Here is a 23,151-nt window from a genome sequence, read left to right as displayed (position 1 = left end):
GAATAAATCTAACAATTTCTCACAAACCACTCATAAAGTGCTTCCACCTACTGTATAGACCTCTAAATATATCCACACAGCCAAGTGGTTTCAGTGAAACATTGGGCTAACCACTCTGTCCTTCACTACCAAAACATTTGAACAAACTTCACTAAACCTAAAGCAAGTACACTGGTTAAGGCGTGAATGTGTATGGTGCTATGCTACACTGTATGCTCAATAGTGGTGTTTCCCTTAAAACGAACAGCACACAAATCGATGGAACCGTGGGTAAAGTCACATCAAATTCACGTAAACTGTTCCAAGAAATTTCTACAACTATCATTACAAAGAGCAATGCCATCGATCTCTCGTGTTGTTGACTGGATTTCAGTACACTGATCGCTTAGATTTAACGTCAATGCAAGTATTATGTAACTATGTGTATACTGTGTTTACAAATTCCCTGCATTTTCATAAATCTTGTAATCTGCACATAAGGAACATTTTAAAATTCCAGGCACTCACTTTGATTGCATTAAGCACAACATAACATTTTTAAGGAGTTGCACAAATTGCAGCAGCCAAAAAGAGATATGTACATATGTTCATAGTTCCTCCATTTTGTACAGTACCAACTGATGTAAGTACAAACATAAACACTCTTTTAAGAACAACATTATGGCTTAATGTGCACAATGTAAATAAAGATAGTGTACAATGAAAGTGGCTAAGATCACTGGAATGGCTCTGAAAATGTTTGACCGAGACACTTGAATAATAACTTTTGTTCTTCAAATGCAAAAGGACACATAATGGCAAATTAATAACGCACAGAATTTACATTTTTTCCTCTTTTCAAAAACAAAGTATTTTTCTAACAGTCTTCATGTGTAAAACAAACAGATACTGTATAAGTTGGAAGTATGTAATACATAATTTGAGTGCAGCGTTAAAACGGTCGGCCCATTAACTACCCAGAGGGCTGACATCTGCAGCTGAATCACGTGGCTGTAAACAAGAATCAACTGCAACCCCAGAGATTCTAAACTTAGTCATCTATCTCCTCCCTTCTGTCCTAACTCCACCCACTTTTTACTTTGTCAACTATCACTGCAGCAATTCAGTCTTTTTTGTAGGGGTGGTTGACTCACCTTCACCGGAGTCAGACACATTGATGGGGCTGTCCCTGGAGAAGACCTCTGTCGACTCCCTCCAAGTGCAGTCGGCGACGGTCTTAAAGGAATGGTTGCCACATTTGGGCCGAACCTTCTGTGAGGCATTGTTGACAATCTGTCGGCTGTTGGAGGTGGCTATCTTTATCTTGAGGGCAGCATCCACACGGTCCACCACTGTGTAAGTGCCGATGCTGCCGTCTTCAAAGCCAATGATGATGTTTAGTGCTCTCTGGCAAAGCGACAGGAAGGTGGGAGTCTTGTAAAGTGAGCACGTGCCGATGCTCTTACCATCAGCAAGGCGCATCACTATAAGATTGGACACAACACCGGCATCGTCATCTTCATCACAGTTCCGGAAACAGACGTACACTAGATAACGTCCATCTCTTGATAATTTCTGGCGCCAGATTATTCCAGCAGCATGGACAAGCCTCAGCTTCCCACTGTGAAGGTCCAGGACATTTATATTCTCATCCCCCTTGGAGACAATTCCTAGTTTCCCATTGGGTGAGATCTGGAAGTCCTCAAGATTTTTGAGGAAGTTGGTCGGCAGCTGGACTCGCCTGCAGACTGACTCATCTGCCACACTCCAGATGAAGACAGTCTCTGTTGATGTGATGAACACCACACAGTCGGGGCAGTCAGGAATGAGCTTGAAGTTGACGATGGTAATACCATCATCACAGACAAACTTCTTGGATACGCTGCCCGACCATAGGCTGACAGCGAGGAGCTTGTTTTTGGATGTTCCCACGAGGAAAGTGTTTGCTGTGGTGATCAGAGCACTTTGGAGGGTGACTAAGATGTTGCACACTTTGTGGCCGGTTGCGAGCCTCCAGACTCTGGAGGCATTCTGCTCACAGAGCGACACCACAAACTGGTCATTGTGGGTGATTAGCAGCTGTGAAATTCTCTGTCCGTTGATGCGGAAGATGTTTTCTCCAGTGCTGGTTTGCCAAATGTACTGGCTGGACTTGTCATCTGAAGTCACCATGAGATCCCCTGCGGAGGTTAGAACACAGTTCTCCACTACACCCTCGTGCTTGAAGACCGTCTCAATAAAGCCTGTGCTGAAGTTCCACTTGTGGACAGCTTCTGAACCGTCCATGGTAAACACGTAATCCTCTCTGCCGGACAGCAGCAAGGTCTGGATCTTCTTGCCTGTTTTGTCAATATTAGACATGGCGGTGATGATATCAATGTCCCACACAGACAGCACTCCACTGCTTGCAACAGAAAGCAGCAGATTGTGGTGGACTGATTTAATGAGTTTTACAATAGCCCCTGAGATCTCAATCAGGCTAGCCATGCACTGTCCACTGTCCCTCCTCCAGACAAAGATGGAAGAGGTGTTCTCCATGGAGGCCACGATGCTTTGTCCATTCTTGGAGAGAACAGCAGCGACAAAGCGTTCAGTACGTTTGGCTTTGAACTTCTCTACCATTTTCCACACTTTTGTATCCAGCACTTCAATACTTCTGGCTTTGCAAATGAGAATGGAGCGTTGGTCCTCTGATAACTCAATGCCCACCACTTCACTGTCATCCCCTCTGCAATCGTAATCCTCCATCAGCTTCGGGTTGGTGACCTCTTTGGTGTTCCACACTGACAAACTTCCCTCATTGTCAATCATCACCATTTGATTAAGGGTGTCCAGCACAAGGATGGATTTCACGAACCCCCCGGAAAACTCAGAGGTCACAGTGGCTAACTTGTCCCCATTTCCCAGATGAAAGATGGATGCAGTGTTGAGGTACTGGCCACAGAAGGCATACATTCCATCTGGAGAGCACTGCACACAAGTCACCTCGTACCAGCAGTGAAACTGGTAGAGAGGCCATCCGTAGAGTAGATCAATGACATTGACGTCTTTACTAGCCTCAAGCCAAGCCAAAGCATGATGGGTAGACAAAGTAAAACCATTGATGAAGGCCACCCCACCAGCAACACCACTATGTTTAGACCCCTTGATTTCAACCTCAGATAAAAGGCAGGACTTGTGATTATCATAGATGAGCAGCGTATTTTTGGTTGTGGCCACAACCAGATACTTTTCATCAGTGGTTAGTCTGATTCCCAGCACAACAGATCTGGCTGTGTCGATCTGTCGTAGTAGTTGTCTGCTCTCTACATCCCAAGTACTGACAGATCCATCTTCAAGGGCTACAAGGACTATGTTTGGAGCTAAAGTGGGCAAGATCTCCACAATTTGCATGTAGCTAGAGCACAGAGGAAGCCTCTCTGGACTGTAGGTGACATCCATAGAGGAGTGGAGAGGCACTATGGAGCAGTACTTCGGACCATCTTTGTCACACTCCAGGAGGAGATGTCTGAGCTTGGGCAGGGAGGTGACAACAGGCAGAAGCCGTTGCTGAAGTTCTGCAGACAGTGATGCTGGGTTCTTTAACACTTTTACCTTAATGCTACGCAGAGTAGTGGCCAGGAACTTCAGTTCTTTTTCTTGGGTGTAGCTGTAAGCTAGGTCAATGTCAGTTATGGCCTTTTCAAACTGGCCGATCTTGATCATTGTGTAGAGCCAACTGAAGTTCATGATGACGCCAAACATGAGGTCATCGGTGCGCCCACTCCTAGTAAGGTGGTACACCAGCTCTATCATCTTCCTGTGGTTGACAAAGAAAATATCAGGCTCTAAAAGGTTGCACTGGAACACCCAAGGCTGCTCGGGAGTCTGCCTGTCATAGGAGTACTTATCAGAAGATGTTTTTTCATGTGACTGTTGGTGGTGAGGGTTTTTGTGATGAGATATGTTGAGGGAAGTGAAATGGTTGTTATCGTATGTGAAGATCTTCTTCCTGCCACCTGACCATGCCCCAAGGAAGTACTCAGCTAGGAGGCTGTGCATTTGATGGACATCCTCCTCGTTGCTAAGATACAGCTTCTGAGCGATGAGATGCAGATGTCTGTTGGCCCACACCATCAGGGTGACGTTGCGTACCTGACGTTCCACTAGATATCCTTCCAGCTCCTCTTTGAGCCTTGCAACCAAGTCATAAGAGATCCTCAAGGGGTTTTTGAGGTACGTTGCCACAATAACGTCTCCAAGCACTATATTATCCAAGGACAGAATATCTTCCAGCTCGACCTCAGTTAGTCCAGCCTTCGCCATGGTGATGTACCCTAAGGCTCTGAAGACAAATCGCTGACCCAACTTGTTCTCCACTGAGTAGAAGAGCTGCTCAATGCTTTCATGCACTGTGGAGCACAAGGACCGGTCATCCACATCTTTGTGAGACCTCCAGTGAACTACCTCTCTGTAAATCAGGTTGACAAACATGGGTAATGTACACTTGGCCAGTGCCTCGTTGACGTAGATCTGTTGGCCTGAGGTGACTTTCCTCTTCACCCCCAGCAACTGCTGCTTTAATGTTTGGCTACAGACCTTGCGGTCCCTCTGAATTAATTCCACATAATAACCTTCGTCATGGATGAGGTGTCGGAGCTTCTGCAGGATGCCATGTTTATTGGGTAATGTTGAGACTATAATGCGGACTGTCCGAGGCAGGTGTATGGGGAGCCACCACAGCTTACGAGCTTCATCGGCATCTGAGAGCTGCTCCAGGGCATCCAAGACGATGACCAAGGGTCTGTGGAATGAGGATTCCCCTAGAAGGCTGATCAGGAGCTCCCTCATCTCCTGGATCTTATTAGGCAAAAAGTGAATCAGGCAGCGGTAGTTTATTGCAATCTGTTCACAGATGCTCTGGAGGAGGGTGCGCAGGTCTGTGGAGAGCAGACTGGAGCCAATGTAACGGACTATGACCACTGGGTCGGTTTCAGGGCCCATCTCTTTCTGTAGCCATGTGTAGGCCTGAAAGAAAAAAATACAGAATATATGTTTTTATGAATGGGTTCTGGAAATTGTCCATATCTAAATAGCACATGTGATGATTATGTAGATTTATCACACATTTGTTTCTGTGAGAAAAAAATACATTCATTTTGCCAGGTCTGGTTAAAGAAACAGCTCTACAGTGAGGGAAGACCGATCAAATTAATTTTTATTCCAACACAATGAAGCAGGGCTCATTAGCACAGCACAGAGGAGAGGTTTAATAATTTTTTACCTTATCTGTGCTGCACTAAATTTCTAACTTTTTTTTTTAAGACGGATAAAAGTATAAAATTCAGTAATTTCCTCACATTCTTCAAAGTCATTAATACAGATATCTTACTTCATGTATGAAACATCTTATCATTGTGGGAAATATTCCATGAATGAGAACTACGGTACTCCAATTTTGAGACTTCATTGATATTATAATTTCATTCATGAATTCATTAAATGGCTCAGCTGAGATTTCGGGAGACATTAAGATGTTATTTGACACTTTCAGGGCAACGGTGGTGATGCCTGCTCCACATTTAGCTGTAGTATGTGTTAGAGGAGGAGGGAAAAAACTCAGAGACACAGGGTCTGTCAGTGGAGTATTTACTGTTTGAAATATGACTTTTGTGACTGAGTTTATACAACTACTGTATGAATATTAGATGCTATAAGGTTGTGCAGAAATAAAGTCTAATCTTTTTATCAGCCTGCTTTATATTCACAGATTTCTATGAATGTATTTTTTATGAAAAGGATATAGTTTACAAGGATGCAACTATGTTGCATGTTTTAAATTAAATCTGAGCAACTACAGAACAGGAAGGCGAGATCACAGAGCTGCAAAGTGGCAAGAATTATGTTTGTCTATGCACAAGCCTAAATCCTACTACTGTAATCAGCCCTAAATGAAAATCTAGGCAACTTTAATTAGCCTGATGAGGGGACAGTAAATGTGCTCCTTCCTTCATTCCTGCATTGACAATATTCTGTACTGTGCCAAAGCAGCCATTGTGCTGTACGAACCCTTTACATTCCATTGTGCTATAATATGTGCTATAATCGTCTTTTTTAACAACAATTGTGATTTCTCATTTGTTACACTGTATTTTTATCCGGTGACTGTGTGTGATTTGGCTTTTTTAACATCCTAAAATACCTGTTATCATCATAAAACTCTGTTAAGGCCTGAGGCACCTGGTTAACATGGTTAAGTGGTGCAATAAAGCTCAAAGTATAATATCCGGCTAATTCTCTTTCATGTTATCCTTCTTTTTGCCACTTTATATGTTCAGCTTAATCATTTAACTTAGCTTATTTAACATTTACCTTAACTTAATTTAGCTCATCGCATCCCACAATGGAAATACTTTTAGACCTGGTTTCCTTTCCCCTCAGTGGCCTGATGTGAATTATATTTCAAAAACAAGATATACATTAACTGTGTTAAATTTTCCACTATGTTTTATAACCACACTTTCACTTTGTGTGCTTCTTCACTAAAAACATAGAAAACGTACACCCCTGTGGCTTGACAATAACAGCAGTCAATTTCAGTTTTATTTTCAATTAGCTTGTTGTAAAAAGCATGCTGTCTCACTCACTACTGCCTGCATGAATGCATACAAATACAATTCTTCAATCAAACCCAGCATGCATCTGCCACATGCACATGCTCAATAAAAAACCTCTTTAATATGGTAGCAGTATCTGGCAGCACGGATAACAACTCTTTGAAATAGCCAATTTTATTATTATTGTTTTGAATTGCTATTGCTTTCAAGAAGGCCTTGTTTTTACTGAATTAATTGAACATGTCAGTTTGCAAACTGCTGATCTGGCCATTATCTTGAATTACAAAGCTTTCACCCACAGGTCATTACTATGTGCACAAGTTTTAGATATCTAGACTTGCACACTTTATTTACTTTGTGATTAGACTTTGTACATTATGCAACTTACTTCCCTTTCCTTTGATGTAAAGAAACAAAGGACATAACACATCTTGTGCTACCACAGAGAGTCTGAAATGGCTGCTATGATCAAAAAATGTATAAAGATTAATATTTTTCTCATGAATTTACACAGTTTGACCAGTCTGTGTTGTATTCTCTCTACAAAGCAAACAGTTTGGACCTCTCAGAGGTGGACAGATGGACCCAGTGTGATCTGAGCTAAAAAGTAAAGACATAAAAGCTCCACAGGTCAGATGAATCAAAGAGGCGAGGTGTGAATCACACTCTGTGGCCCACAGAAAACTTGTGTCCTCTTTTAGACCCACTGAAATCTAATAACATCACCCTCCTTGTATCTCTCACTCTTAGGATGAAATAGCTGAAAATTAATAGCTACACAGGATAATAAGGCTAATAATAAACAGAAAACTACAACTGCTGCACTAATGTTGGATCATCCGACTTAAACTGCATCTTTATGGCTTTGGAAGCAGATTAAAACAAAGACAGGATGAAATATTCATCTTTTCGCTAAATGATGAGGTGGACAATTTCTAAACAGATAACACGCAGCCCACACACAATATGGTTGTGTGATAAATCAGTCAGCTTATCTGTGTGGGTACAAATGGTTTAGAAATACTGTATTATTTAATGAGTCAATGGTTAATCACAAGAGTTTGAATTTATCATTTTTGTTTTTAGTTGTAACAGGGTTTTTAGAGTTAATTCTGAATGGATACGTGACCCTCTTTTTTTTTTAAGATTTCAGAAAACAGATTTTTCCTTTTTTTATTTACAAAAACCTGCTTTCACACTGTGGCTGTCAGCATGTTACAGGGAAGCTTTTGAAACATCCACCTGCTATTGAAAACATGAAAGAACGAAAGTTATGCCGCGGAAATCAGGACAGGCGCTAAGAAAGCAGCAAAGCTCCTGTGGTAAAAAAAAAACAGAACAACAACAAAAAAAACACACATGTCTGTGTTGCACTGAAAGGAAAACTGTAGCTACATCAGCTGAAATGATGGATGGAAATCATGAAAACTTTCCATATTATCCATTAGTGTGATAAAACATGCTCTGTGTGTTATTTTTAATAGAAATATCTAATAAAACCGCCACACATGGATGATTTGCAGTAAACACTCTTAATGTGACAATTTTTTTTTACTAAGGTTGGACAGGAGGGGTGGGTATGTGGGCGTCTGCTGTGTGATCTTGGCTACGGTGTGATCCTAATGTAGGTGGACAACCAGATGGCACACACAAAGCCACAGAGTGAACACAGAGTATGTTACATGTGCACAAACGTAAAGCAACATACACACGATGCACATGTGCACATTAAGAAACACATGTGCGCAGGCTGTGCAGGAATGACTACAGATGTTTAAGAGGAAACTGGTAAAAGTCACATGCAGATGTGGACATACAAACACACACACATACACTATGCACTCTTGGATGGCTTCACAGGAAATTCGAGACATGTGCATGGCGATGGATTGTCTCTGTGCGGAAACACAGATGGTCAAGCGAGCGTTTGACGGGAAGAGATGAACAGTTGCACGCCCCCTCGTACTCTGTCGCACAAAGACCGACACATGCTTGGATCAGACGGACAGATGAGAGCGGCAGAAGGGGGTTGGCGGGGGTTACGCACAAAAGCAGGAAGAAAAGAAAAACACCGCGATTTGGTGCGTCTCACCTCTTTGGCCACCTCGGACAGCAGCAGCGTCTTTCCCGTGCAGGGCCCGCCGAACACCACCATGGGGCTCATCCTGCTGCCCTTGGACGGCATCACATACTCCTGCACGAAATCCAGCGACTCGGTCTTGTACTCGTAGAGCGCGGCGTGGGTTTTACACAGAGACAGGTGTTGGAGGATCTCGTCGTACAGCGGGTCGGCCTCCGTGTCGAAGTTCTGCTGGACGGTGGCCTGGATGATGTCCACCATGTCCTCGTAGAACTGCTTGCACAGGCCCTCCACGTAGTGGCTCTCCACCTCCTGGGAGTAGCCCAGCTTCATGTCGCAGTGAGTGACCGAAGAATAGACGCGCAGGTTGGAGGCGGCCACCACCGTCGGGATGAACTCGTCCCGCACCTTCAGGAGACGTTCGTAGGACTCCTGGTTGCGCATGACGCGGTCGGCGCTGACCACGATGTCCATGTAGCGGGACATGTCGGGGAGCTTGGCGAAGCGGTCGAAGTTGGAGATCTTGCGAATGTAGCAGACACATTTCCTGAGAAAGGCAGGAGTTTGTTTCCCAAGGGCGAAGTCTAATTCATCCTCCAAGGCTGAAGTAAAGAAAGAAAATACAACTCGGTCATATTTCAAATGGAAAAAAAAACAAAAAAAACATCACTTCTCATTCTTAAATGGTCTATAATTTTTCTATACGGCTGAGAAAAGGCCACTGCTGGATTGTAATGTGCAACCTGCGACGATAAAAGTCTAACAGATGCAGGATTTAGATTTCATTCAGGAGCAAAGCTGAACAGATTTTAGAAGCCGTTACCCTCCGATTAGATAGATTTCTCTTGAGTCTTATTTAAGAAGAAACAAAGTTGATAAAATCACATAAGCCAGCACTGCTGAACTGTATCGCAGGCTCCCCCACAAAGAGCCGCCTGACTGAAATTCTGCCAGCATCTCCTGTGTAGTTTTTGGTAGCCTGCTAATTAGGTGCGAGAGGAGGAAAAAAAAAAAAGTGTGAAAGGAAAGTTGGGAGTTCCAAGCGATGGCACAACTTCCCCTATATAGTCCGAGCAAGCATCGCTTAAAGCCCAAAGTGCTCAATTAAAGCTGCAGCTTCCTGACACAAAAGGAGGTGCTTCCTTTTCATGTGAAATTATAAAAGTTGAACGGCAATTACCTAATTAGATTTGTCTTACTCTTACTTTTTTTCCGCCATGTAAAAGGCTATACAAGCTGTAAAAACAAGGCCCCGTAAAACAAAGACTTGTCATCGGAGGCTGAGAGCATATTGCTCAGATCATCTCAAACAAAGGAACATGTCTTGATAGATGAGTTCAGCACTGTCCAAACAATTCAGTAATAACTGGGAGACTCCCAGATGGAAAGACGATACGAGAGCAGGTTGGATCAACCTTAAGTGGTGGAAACGTAACTCTGGTTGAATAGAGGTGTGAAGAGTAAGAGAATTACTGTTTTGTTTTTGCTCTGAATTCAGTTTTTGTTGTTTGATCTCACTAAGGGAGCTCAGGGAAGCCACTTTTGGTTAAAAATAATTAGTACCTTTCAAGTACCACATTCGGGGGCAAATTGTGACTAAAAACACAATACAGCAGGGTTCCTCAATAATTAGCCTGATAATAATGAAAATATTGTACTATAACATTTAAAGAAACTGACAAAAAATAAAGGATTTTAAAAGGTATTTTCTTTTTCACTGCGACGCTCTGCTTGGATTTTAACCTTGAGGCGAACATGCAGCGTGATCGATCCATCACTGTCGTCTGCTGACTTGACAGATCCTGATCGCTTCTCATCTCTCCTTATCAGTTTTGTAAGTAGATCAGAGTCTAAACACTCATCACTCATCAAGGACATGGCCTTGTTGTTTCCCCCACTTAGGGTGGAAATGTTACATTGATCAGTCAAGCTACTTGTTTATCAAACAGTCGGATAAAACAATTATTTTTTGGATGTAAGAATCAATAACTCATTTCAAAAACCAGATTGAAACCCAGAAAGACAAAAAAATGAACAGCGAGGACGTGTTTCAACTTGAAAAGAATTCATTATTCGTGATTTGTGACAGGAAAATGTGGCAAAGAAAGAAAAAGTCGACGTGAAACTGACCAGAGCAGAGGAATTTCTTGGCCTGAGCGCTCTTCATGGTCCCTTTCTCCTGAAGCTGCAGCACTGCCGTCCGGAAGATCCTCTTGATCTCCTCCGACACATTCCTCCAGGCCTTGTCATTCTTGGTCTTGGCTGCGCTGCTTGACTCCATCTGAGCAGGACAGGGGGGGGCGGAGAGAGGACATGACTTTACAGTAGGACGGAGGACTCAGAGGGAGGCTTCTCGTTCTTATTTTTGGACTCACTATGCAGATAAAAAGTGTACGAAAGGAGATTTTGTTCCGTTCATATGCTGACCACATACTCAGGAATAATTGGGCTGATTTCAGGTCTGATTCGTCCCTCTGGGGCGTTCAAGGCTGGAGTGAACTGATTATCTGTCTGCATTAACCTGTAGAGTGGGCACTGGGCAGGTTTACTCACATAATCTTAATGTTACGGACCGGAGATTCTCCCTGATTTTCAATCATAGATATCAAAACTGTTTGACATTTATGACTGCCTGTAGTTTGAGAGAGAATCCTGCAGCCAATGAGAGCCAGTTGAAAGGTAAAGGATCCCCAACTGGATGCCGTGCATTAAAAATAAAACCTTTTTTCGTCATATTTTGTTTTTCAGGGGATGAAACACGCACCAGCTGACTGATCGCAGATTGATTTCTATTAAAAACAGGGTTCAATCTGTCATCTTGTCTGTGGTTTATACAAGGTTACAGGCATGATTAATATTTGAGTGATTTTATTATACAGTTCGAGATCTTGTGTGTTTAACTGTAAGTGTGTTAAAATGCCACACAGTTTTTAAAAAACATCATGTTTTATTACCTCCATAAAGTTTTGGACAAGATAAGAAATTGGCTAAATTGCGTTATTTAAAAGTAGCTGTGCTGACAGAATTATTGTTAAATGACTTTTATGAGGTCCTCTGCAAGTACACTCAAACTTTTTTTTTTCCTCCTTATTTGGCAAACATTAAAGCCCAAGACTTCTAAAGAGTTCAAGAGCTGCCTGAGACTAAACAGGTTTGCTCAGACACAGAAAAAACAAAAACAAAGCTGGTTTTCTTCTCTGTATGTGCATATAAAATGTTCCTCAAGGAGAAGTAAATTCATGAACCCCGGAGCTCAAGGACAAGAATCTGTTATCAGCACTGTTAGCGCCTCCGGGAAGAGGAGTTATGACTACCATGTGGGTGAAGTAACACATCAGGAAGACAGATACAAACACCAAGCATGTAGCGGGTCAGCTCGACTTACAGAGTTCTGGTAGTTCTTAAGCATTTGGGCTTTGGGTTTGAGGTAGTATGCGGGTGGCACAGAGTTTTCATCCCTGCAGTACCACTCTTCCAAGATGTGTGTGTCCAGCCCTGCCTCCACGGCTGCATCCAAGATCATCTCAAACTCCGCCGATTCCACTTCCCCCGGCACTCGGATGCTGCCGTACTTCTCCCCCACCAGCCCCTGAGGCGGAAGAGAAAGGGATGGAAGGAAGGGAGGAAGAAAAAAAAAATAAACGGTGGAGGGCAGGGAAGGTGAGAAAGAGAGGACAGGAAGTGTTTATCATCATTATCTTTCAAACAGTTTTAGGGCTCTATTTTTTGGATCAGTGGTGCAGGGTGGGCAGTCGGATCAACGGAGCACACGGCGCGACGTATTTAAGGCAATTTCAGAGCCACAGGCGAATTTGTGCTGCAGTTTGGGGACACACAGCAGCTAGTTTGTGTCGTACAGTAGCTGCAGCCACCACAGTCCCAACACATGTCAGCACTGTGTGGCTCTTGTCTCGTCTCAAAAGGGAACGCCACGTGTACAATGCACGGTTGAAAAAGGAGGAAATGTCGCACCTCTCTTCTCCCACGTAGGAACAGTCGTCTTTGCAAGAGTTGAAAATAGCAAATGTGTGCGAGTGAGAAAAAAAACAAAAAAAAAACTTGTGCTTGTTCTGTGAAAATGCCACCTGGCTGCCGTACGTCACATAGACAGCACCATGTAAAGGTAAGAGAGAAGTTTAAGATAGGAGAGGAAGAGAAAGTGGAATCATGCTGTTTGTGTTTTAGAAGTGTCTGGCTGGAAGAAAGAAACAAAGAGGAAGAAAGCTATTTGAATAAACCTTTTGTGCCCCTTCAAGTGCTGTTAACTAGTCTTCCTAGATCCCAAAACACTTCAGGAGCTCAGTGTTAATTGCAAATATCTTAAGTTTAAAGAGACCAAGAGGAGTTTGCTTTTGGTTATAAAAGAGGCTCATATTAATGTGGATGAATCTACGTTACCCACACTTGTTAATGGGTCCATTTTCGATAAATATATTGTTTTGTCTTTATAGTTATTTTGATATTATTATTTAGTGGTCGACTCGCCCAACATTTCCTAGTTTCGGTTTACCGGACGCTGCCCAGCGGGTCATGGGAATAACGCCGCCGGATCGCTAGTTGGCATCGCTTATGGTCGGAACTACGACGGTATCTGATCGTCTTCGAACCTCCGACTTTCGTTCTTAATTAATGAAAACATTCTTGGCAAATACTTTTGCTTTCGTCCATCTTGTGCCGGTCCAAGAATTTCACCGTGCGCGCGGAGGCTCATGGGAAATGTAGTGTGAAAACACCGCTTTCTGAAACTCCTGGTTGTCCCTTTAAAATAGAAGTGGCCTGTAAGCTCTGACAACCACTCAAACATCAACCATCCCTCCGTCTCTCACGCACACACATGAAAAGATTTACTTGCACTGTCTCAAATTTTAGGGGCCAAATGCCCCCTTTAGGGCCAGTCTGGAGCCCAGCCTTGACAGACTTACAAATTAGTCTAAAATTGGCAAAATAATTCACATTAGGAAATATCTAAGCAAACAAAATCACAGATCTGACTGAACGTTCAGGCTTTGGAGCTTTCAACACTTATCTGGGACTACACAGACCTTCTGGTCAGCGCCGCAACACCGAGGTTCAGCACAAATCCCCCCCTCGTAAATCTTTGTGTTCGGTAAGAAAAAAGCAGATTTGTTCTGCTGCTGCACGGCGAAATGTTTGAATGACACACTGTTATGTAAAATCCGCAGCTCGGGCCAAATTTCCTAATGCTCAGTAATCGACGGTATTAAGAGAATGAGCAGATTTGCTTTATATATAGAACAGATGGGACTGTTTTTAAATGAGGAGACATTAATGCATTAATTAAAGGGAGGTATGTTTACGTGTGAGAATGTGACTGTGAAATTTGATTTGAGTGTGTTTCTGCGCTGTAAGAAAAAGGATATTATCGTCACAATCACCGCCTTCATCATCATCATCATCATCATGCATACCGAAGCCGACACTGACGATCTCCCTGCACAATCTCTTCAGTCAGAAACCAGAGCAGTCAGCACAGTAGCTGCATAATTAGGCATTATCATATTAAATGGTGGCTTTTTTTTATTCCACTATTATTTCTCACCCCACGTGGCGCATCTACTGTAAGCTCCAGTGAGTCCCCCCCCCCTGCTTCTATGCACATGCCAATTCAATACCATCGGAAATGATCGGGGCCGTTTCCTGGCACAGTTCATGATGAGCTCTATCAATCACAGTCGAGGACAATAAGAGCGAGAGGCAAGAAAAAAAAAAAGAAAAAAATTACCGGAGACCTCCCTCCCTCCCTCTACATGACCAGCTGATCTTTACTCCATGCGTTGTAATTCACATGCAGCTATAAAGGCCCCGGGGGCGAAAAGATGCAAAGAGCGAGCGAGGAGGAGGGACGCGCCAAATGACTATGAGCTCCGATGAGCAGGAAAACGACGTTTTTACACGCTCACGGCAATGACGCTTCAAAGCCACTCCATGCTGGACTCCTCGTTCCCTTGGCATTCGCAGTGGGAACAGATGCAGAGGAACAAGCAGAAATCAGATGAAGGCATGTGGCACGGTCTGTAGGACGCCCCCCCCACAAAAGCCTGGTGCTGGATTCATTTATATGCACAGAGATTTGTCCACAAATTAGGTACCAAAAGGTTTTCACGTTACAGCATCTTTTTGGATCTGGGAAATAGCTTCTACAGCACAGTGTCAGTTGTTTTGGAGGAGGAGGTGTCACTTGCGAGGTTGGCTATTACGCTTTGCATCTAAATTCATTCTTCATTCTCATGTATCATTGTAAGTATTAAGAGGACGCACTTATTGAGTCGATTTAAAGCGTATAACTGGCAAATGACATCAAATTAAAGGTAAATAGAAGTTTTTTGAATGAATGAACTCCAATAAGTCCAACAATGCAGGAAGCCAAATAAGAAAAAGATGCTGATCAAAGAGCAAAACAACAGGGAGAAACAACACAAGTAGCAAACAGAGGAAGAAGGTTGGGATTTCCCTTAAGTGTAATATTTAGTGCTCTCTTCCTGCCAAAATAAGAAGCTAAAGTAGAGCAGGTGTCCTCACCTGTGATCGATGGGAAAGGTCACAATGAGCTGGCTCTCTGCCCAAAATGTTTCCAGCGAGAGATGCATGTTTTTTTTTTTTAGCTCAGGGTACTGCAGAAGAAATATTAGCAGCTTTATTTTTGACAGTTGCTCCCAAAACACAAGATCTCGTTGGGATAAACGTGATCTAAAGGGTTTGTTTTATTGTCAGGAGTCCCACACACTTGTACAGCGTGAATCCAGTTCACACCGATAACAGGGGGGAGAATTACCACTCCAAATTTATAGTAGGAGCAATGGCATTAATCTACAGCGTGATAAGCTCCCAGGAGCAGCTACACAATGGATTTCCTATCCACAATATTTAGTATATTTAATATATAATAGTTTTCAGTCATAACTTAAAGCAGAAGTAAGCGATCCGGTCGTTTTGGCTAACTTCTTGTCAGCCGATGGAGTTAGCAGTCCCCGCCCTCGTCCCTACGTCACCACATTCACGCGCATCCCTTGGCTGCACACACAGAGAGGACCGCCCCTTTATGCCATTCTCTCTCCTCATTGGATAAAGGTTGTAGGATACAAGGAACGTTTTCTCCTCGGCTTACAGCAGAGCAGAATGACGGACAGACCCGTGTTTCGGACCAAACACTCTATATAAGTGATTGCTGTCGGAAGATATAACTATTTAAGACTTATATTAACATAAATATTCCACTTACTTCTGCTTAAGGTATTTCATTTTCTATCCACACATGCTAATGTTAGCAACTGTTAGCAGTTAGCAACTAGAGCTGCCAAAGATGCTGTTTAATCCATTTGTTGTTTCTTTTTGGAAGGAAGGAGGGGCTTAGGAACCGGTCAATTATTTATTAATAATTAATAATTATTAATTATTTGCTTTTAAAGCTTCACAGTTAATGCATTTTACATATATATATATATACAGCCTGAGCCTATACAGCCTATAAACAAGGAATATGATTGGACATATTCTCCAGTCTCTGGGATGTCCTACTGGTCACCTCGTTTAGATGGCCCTGTATGACTCATGGTGCTGCAGTGATGTGTCAGTCGAGGATGGAGGCACTAAGCTGAACCATGGTAATGCAGGGAGAGAAACATATAGTGACAGAGAGAGAGAGAGAGAGAGGCGAGAACAGTCACTCTCCAAGTTGCTGACAAAGTCTCCGTCAGCTTGCCTTGCGGCGATATAGCGGGATGAATGGTGTGTGTAAATGTGCGTGTGTGCGTGCATGTGTGGAGATAGAGATTAGGATAAAACCAACTGGAGTTTCCCATCAAAATGACAAAATCAGGTGTTCAAATATTAACACATCGGCACACACACAAACACCCACACATTCACACCACTTTAGCCTTGTGTGTAATCTACTGTCACTTCTGTCACCCACTTGACTTACCAAAGCCAAACTGTAAAAAAAAAAAAAAAAAAAAAGTCCAAATATTCCCGGGTGGTTTTAACACCCCTGTCTTAGCCAGAGAGCAGGCCTGGAATGAGGCCATCTAAAGTGGATTACAGCACAGCGGCTGACAAGCTAGAACTTCACTCCTCTATGTGTGTGTGTGTGTGTTCATGTTCAATCGGTGTGTGTGTGTGTCTTTTGAGAGAGAAGGGACCAAGGGGTTGCAGTAGTTCTTATTACACTTGAGCAGCCGCAGGTGCAAGAAACATAGGAGGCTAAAGTGACAATAGCGAAGCAGATGGGGGCCAAATGCAATTCCAGTTTTAGCTGCATTCCCCAGCCTCCCTCCCTCCCTCCATCCTCTGGGTTTTTCATACTTGGACGGGGGTTTTATACTCCGACTAAGTGCACTTTATCTGATGAGCCAGTTGGGAGAGGCGACTAAGATATTATACGCAGCTACAGTATGAATCAACCAATCAATCACTCACGCAGTCAATCAATCAATGAAACACACAGTCAACTGTTCTGATATTTGCTGCATAAGCTTTGGCACAAGCAGAAAAGGGGGAAAATGTTTAATTTCCATTCACATAAACACTCCCTCACAGTGCTGAGTGTTTAACTCAGCCGTCAACCACGTCGTCCGCACTATACGTATTGATAGCGGATCTTTCTACTTGTTTTCACAGTTAATGTACAAGAAAGCACTTCTGTGCTAAAACCAAACAATGCGGTGATTCAAAACAGCATAACACCTTGTTGATTTAACGCCACAAGGTCGGCAAATGCATATTCATCCATGGCAGAAACTAGTCCCCAATGACTACTCGTGTTTGGGTAATGTTTTTTTTTTAAAGAAGAAAAGAAAAAAAGAAAAAAAAACTATGAGACTAACTTCAGCCTAAAGACAAAAAAAGGTGTTCAAAAACCGAGTGGATTTCAACTCCAGTTTGAAACTTTCTTGTTGCATGGATTTACAGCAAATCTTCAGAGTGGCTATGATGCAACATTTGCATTTGAGCAATCTTTTTGCACAAGCACGCAGGCAGATATAATTCCCAACATCAAATGAGCGCTGCTTTTTTTTTTTTTTTACTCTCTCTTTTTTTTGTTCAATTCTTGCAGGTTTCCTTCTTTTGCTTGAATTCTTGACTCCGAGTATTCGCCGTGCATATCAATTTCCACCGAGGATGAGAGCAGCGTAAAGCCAGTCTGGCCTATCACATTAGCAGTTACATCATGTTAAGTGAATGAAAGAAGAAGCGGAGCGAGGGGAGAGAAAATAAGAGCTACAGTATCCTCCGCTATCCTCTTACATCCAGTAAACCTGCTACATGGCCAGACAAGTGGAAACAAAAAGCCGCAAAACTGGATGAGGGGCAGCGTACTGTTTGCCGATATCCATCCTTGAGGCGTTTATCAAGTTTGAGTGTTTGTTTTTTTGTTTTTTTGTTTTACATGAGGGAATTTGAGACTGTTGGAGAGCAGAGGAGGAGAGGAGGAGAGAGAGAAGGGGAAAGAGGAGGAAAAAAAACAGTCATGGCTCATTGTCATGCTTAATCTCCGGGTCAATGACACCATCACCATGCCAACCCTTGCTATCGCCATGGAAACCGGCTTTATTGGATCGACAGGTTAGAGAAAACCCCCCCTCACCCAGGTGTGTGTGGTGTGTGTGTGTGTCTTGTATTCAGCAGTGCCCTTTTGAAAGACACTAGCTAGCGCCTGACTCTTACTCATAAAGAAAGACTGACATGTCCAATAAAAAGCTGGTTATATAACAGTTGACTCTCTCTGCTTTATGAACGGAGACAGCCCCCTAAACCTTGATGGTCACACGCTCCTGCTCAGATGAAAAGGGAGCTGGCTTTTATAGCAGTAACAAGGTTGAGATGAGGAGTCCTTACATCGAGGTTACAAAACAGAAATGCATAAAAGAGATAAGGGCCGAGACGAGATATCTGAGGCCGTTATTTAGATCCTGAAGAACAGGGAAGGACTTCACTGGCCTGAATGATTCATGGAGGTGAATGAGGAGAAGAAGTAGTAAGAGGTTTCCAGTTGTTGCACAGATCCTGTGTGGCAGGAGGAAACACACCTACACTACGCATGTCAACCTTGTTTCTGTGTTTCCTCTGTAGTGTTTCTGTTCCTCCCTCCTTCAATCCCCATCCTCCCCCCCCTCCCACCCTCCCTCACCCCCTCGTTCTACTTCTTCTCTCTCGTCCTCCCTGGAACTTCCTCCCCCACCACCCACCACCCCGTATTCCCGTTTCATCCGCTCTCTCTCTCCCCTCTGATCCGAACACTGGGCTCTGTGACAGTTGTTGTGGGCTGCAGACCCCCACAGCAGCTTCTCTTTGAAGTCACCGCACTGCCATGTGGGTGTGTGTGTGTGTGTATACGCACATGTGTGTGTGTGTGTGGTGTGGTGACACTTGTGCGGCATCATTTGAGGTGAGTGGTTGGGAGGTGACGATAATGGTGGCTGCATGTCCACACGTGAGTTTGAAAAGAGACCAAAACAAGACAGAAAATGAGGGAAAAACAAAAACACAACAGAGGCTGTACATACACACACAATGATGGGAATAACGGCATTAAAATAAATGGCGTTACTAACGCAAATTTTTTCAGTAATCAAGTTACTGTTTCCCCCGTTACAATGCCGTAACCGTTACTGACAATAAGATGTGCCGTTATCAGCGTTACTTGACTCAAGAAGTACCATCAGAAAATAATACACCCGTTTCGAGAGGAACTGTAGTCTGGGGCTTTCCCTCTGTTGCTAACCCTCCACCTGGCTATGTGCATTTGTTTACAACGAAGCCGGCAAGGTTGGTTTTCAGCCATGAGAGAGAGCCTCCATTCTCACTCGTAACAAGTCACAAGTCATGCAGTTAACTATCACAATTACTCTGGAGCTTTTTAATTAAGGTAAAAAATTTAGCATAGCCACGGGGAAAAAAACCCACTTAGTTCCTGTTTAAGTGTACGTTAAATACTCATTATTTTCAGTTCATCAACTGGTTGGAAAAAAGCTGTTTATCAGTCCACCTCTTCCACATGCAGCTGATCCAAACAGCTGATACGCGGAGTGATACAGCGCGTTGCGGAGCCTGCCTGTGTGGAGGAATACTGAGTGAGCTGGTTAATTCCAGATTCACGGGGGTTAGGGAGAGAAGTAAGTAAGTCATTTGACTGAGCATTTTATAAAAAGAGTAACACAATAGTTACTTTTCCTGTAATTAATTACTCTTATCATGTAGTAACTCTGTTGCTAACTCAGTTACGTTTTGGGGAAAGTAACTAGTATCTATAACTAATTACTTTTTTAAAGTAGCGTGCCCAACACTGCACACACACACACACACAACGTGCGCGGTGTGAAATCTACTGTATGTTGTTGCAGAAACAGTAAGACCCTAAGTTCTGCTGACATTTTCCCCATCCATTCGTATGTATCTCCGTCTACCACCCTGTAAAAATAAACAACGGCTCTCCGGAGACGGCCCAGACAACCCAGAACTGTCATGAGCGAGGATCCGAGTCCCTGATCAAAAGGATCGGCCGCCGCCGCCGCCGCCGCTCGGAGCTCCCCCGGTCCTGGAAACAGGGCCGGACGAGCCTGTGTGTGTGTCTGTGTGTGTCTGTGTATGGTGACGACGGGGAACCAGGCTGCAGGGAGCGTGGCAGCTGGCTCTGACATGTCTGAATGGGACTTAAATCTGCGGAGCTATTGTGGGCTCCTCGGCGTAAAAAAAAAAAGAAAACCCTGCATTCACCACCGAGAGCAACAACATTAGAATACGCCATTAAAGATTTAACCAGCCAGATGGGGAGACGAGCACTATAGATGCATGTGTCTCTCTCTGGAGTGTGTGTGTGGGTGTGTGGAAGGGGTGTAAAGAGTCTGTAACACCCAGCGTTGAAGCACACCCCAGCTGATTCTCAATCTCATGACAGGGAAAACGCCTCGGGTCAAGATGCTCTATTTGTATGTGTGGGTTTGTGTTTGAAAGCGAGAGGGAGAGGGGAAAAAAGGTGAATCACAGGGAGAGAGAACAAAGAACCGTGTGTGTGTGTGTCTGTGTGTCTGTATGTGTGTGTACCTGAGTTTGTGTGCGCCTACTTTCCCTCAGTGTGGCGTCTGCTACCGCTCGGGGTCAGTCGGGGTTAAGATGGTGAAATTGCAGCGGGGACAGAGGGCGGCGGAGCTGATGGGAATGAATGAAATCAGTGCGGCATGTACAACACCACAGCAAACACCCAGCCAGCAGCGGAAAACAGTGTGTGTGTGTGTGTGTGGTGGGTGGGGGGATGTGTCACTTCTTTTTACCTCAGATCTGTTCATCTCAGCTCTGTTTAGCCTGATTGAGCTTCTGTACATCCACACACCACATACAATGTCTCATTGGACTTTAGAGGCCATGTCATCAAGTTTGATAATGTGGTCTAAAACTTTAGCACGACTGGCAACGCTAACAATCAACTGTTCAAAGTGCCAGACTCAGTACCAAGCTGCCTACACTGTATCTGTAACAGATACTGCTTGTTATTATTGACCTTTTTCATGGCAGCTATTTTGACTTGAGATACTGTAGTAGGACAAATACAGGTGTTACCAATGATACTAATTAAGGTTTCTGTTCCATTAGCCAACATGCACAACAGCAGCACCCTGACTCTGATTGGCCTGAATGGAATGGAAACTTAATTAGCATCATTGGTAACACCTGTATTTGTTTATATTATTTATATGTATCAAAATGTGAAAAAGGTCTATTGACCATATGATACCAACATTTAATGAAATATAGATATATGCAAATTGCTGTAGTGACAGCTGACAATTGTTTTATTTGCACATTTTTTCTCTTTATTTATTGATGGCTAGGAGCTGTCAACTGAATTGCCCATTGGGATAAATAAAGTTTTTCTTTTTTTTTTTGGTAGGGGGCAGACTATTTCATGCTGTTTAAGCTCCGCCCCCTTTATTTTGAGGTGCAACCACACCTGCTAGGTGTGTTGCTAACACTAGAGCTGCAGTTTATATAGCAATTTGAAAAGAAGCAGGTTTGTTGGTACTGATTTTGTAGCTTCCAGACAGATTGAGAGGAGCATGACTCGCTTGCCCCCACACTGCCAACACCTCCACTGGTGTTTCCTGATTGTCCTCATCAAATGTTTGTCATGTCCACTCCTGGACTAGAGAGGCCATTTCCTGACAAGCATGGTTTCCCTGTTTGGGACTGTGACTCTCTTTGGGACAGCAGATACTACCACTGTTCTTCACTCAGGTAAGTTACAGCCTTTTCTTGCTGGTGTTGACATACAGTATGAGAGCCGATGTGCTGGCTCTGCTCAGTGGTGTGTTACATAGTGTATGTGTGTTTGGTGTGAGTAGTAGTAGTTTCTTCTCCAGTGCTGCCTGTGTTATTGCTTTTATGCAGATCTGTTTTGCCAAATTATGTCATATTTCTGCTCCACTGCTACCATCTACCTACTTTCCTGTTTACTGTCAATGAGTTCATTTCCTTTCTCCCGCTTTAAGTTTCTTTCATGCAAACACGCAATGCTCATTTTGACGACAAAAGCTCAACCTGAGGACTATTCAGATATTCAGAGCACACATCATGTCTTTTAACTGCAAATGGAGTTTTCTTATAGTTGTCATGGTGATGGCATAATATACACGTTTGGCGAGGGGGCTGTATTGGTCCAACTAGATAATTCTACATAATGTCTGGTCTCAGAGTCTGTATCTGATGCAGTTGTTGCTTGTTGAGTTCATTATTGTCCCTCCCTGAACTCTGCTGCGGTGAGGTTGCTGTATTCTCGTGAGGGGGCCATGAGTTATGAGCCTGGAAGCAAAGCATCAGCTATGCACATACTTTGAATTCACATAATTATGTATATCTGTCCCGTGTGAGCTCTGTGAAATTGCGTATTTTTAGATTAGATGAAAAACAGTGTCAGAATTCATCGGTGGGGATGTGGTCATTTATTCTGCTTGTGATGCACTGTTGGCTGATAGAAGATTTGTTTTGTGGATGGAAAGACACTGGCCTGAAATAAGGACAACAAATTAAGTAGAATAAATCATTAAGATCCATTTTATCAGCAATGTTTGTGTGCTTGTTTTTGTGTCATAGTGGAAAAGAGGAGTGGAGAGGAGGGGAGAGGGGAAGCTGTACATGCAGGGTGGGAGAGAAGGGAAATGCAAAACTTGCTCCAGGGGAAGAAGATTATGCTCCCTGGAGACCAGGGCTCCTGTCCTACCCATAATGCATTACCCCTCCCTGTGATCTCTCACCTCAATTCCAACCTCTGGAAACGGATCTGTTCCGTTTGAATAATTCACCATCAATTTCTCCTCCCGTCGTCGCCATTGTCGCCGCTGTCTCTTTGCTCCCGTCTTCCCCCTTTCCTTTCCTCATGCCTGACTTTTTTCATGTGGCCTAAAATTATCTAAAAAAAGATCACTGAAATGACAGCTGTAATTACGTGTTGCGCCACTCTTTCTCTCCTCGCAGAGGTCTTCACAT

The 23,151-nt window shown here is 43.4% G+C and overlaps 2 protein-coding genes across 2 annotated transcripts in view; one reads left to right on the top strand and one right to left on the bottom strand.

Moving 5' to 3' along the window:
* Positions 1-23,151, top strand: part of rell1 (RELT like 1) — a 155,540-nt gene that overhangs the window by 67,432 nt on the left and 64,957 nt on the right. The window lies entirely within an intron of this gene.
* The window catches only part of nwd2 (NACHT and WD repeat domain containing 2), a gene marked incomplete at both ends in the record, with an annotated part of 44,970 nt that continues 22,908 nt past the window's right edge, over positions 1,090-23,151 (bottom strand). The window contains 4 exons of the mRNA XM_083992980.1: positions 1,090-4,986; positions 8,668-9,257; positions 10,786-10,936; positions 12,041-12,244. Coding sequence (XP_083849106.1) covers positions 1,090-4,986; positions 8,668-9,257; positions 10,786-10,936; positions 12,041-12,244 — 4,842 coding nt within the window. The remainder of the gene's footprint in view (positions 4,987-8,667; positions 9,258-10,785; positions 10,937-12,040; positions 12,245-23,151) is intronic.

This window comes from Trachurus trachurus, assembly GCF_905171665.1.
Source record: "Trachurus trachurus genome assembly, chromosome: 18".
NCBI lineage: Eukaryota > Metazoa > Chordata > Actinopteri > Carangiformes > Carangidae > Trachurus > Trachurus trachurus.
This window is presented reverse-complemented; position numbering and strand designations above follow the sequence as displayed.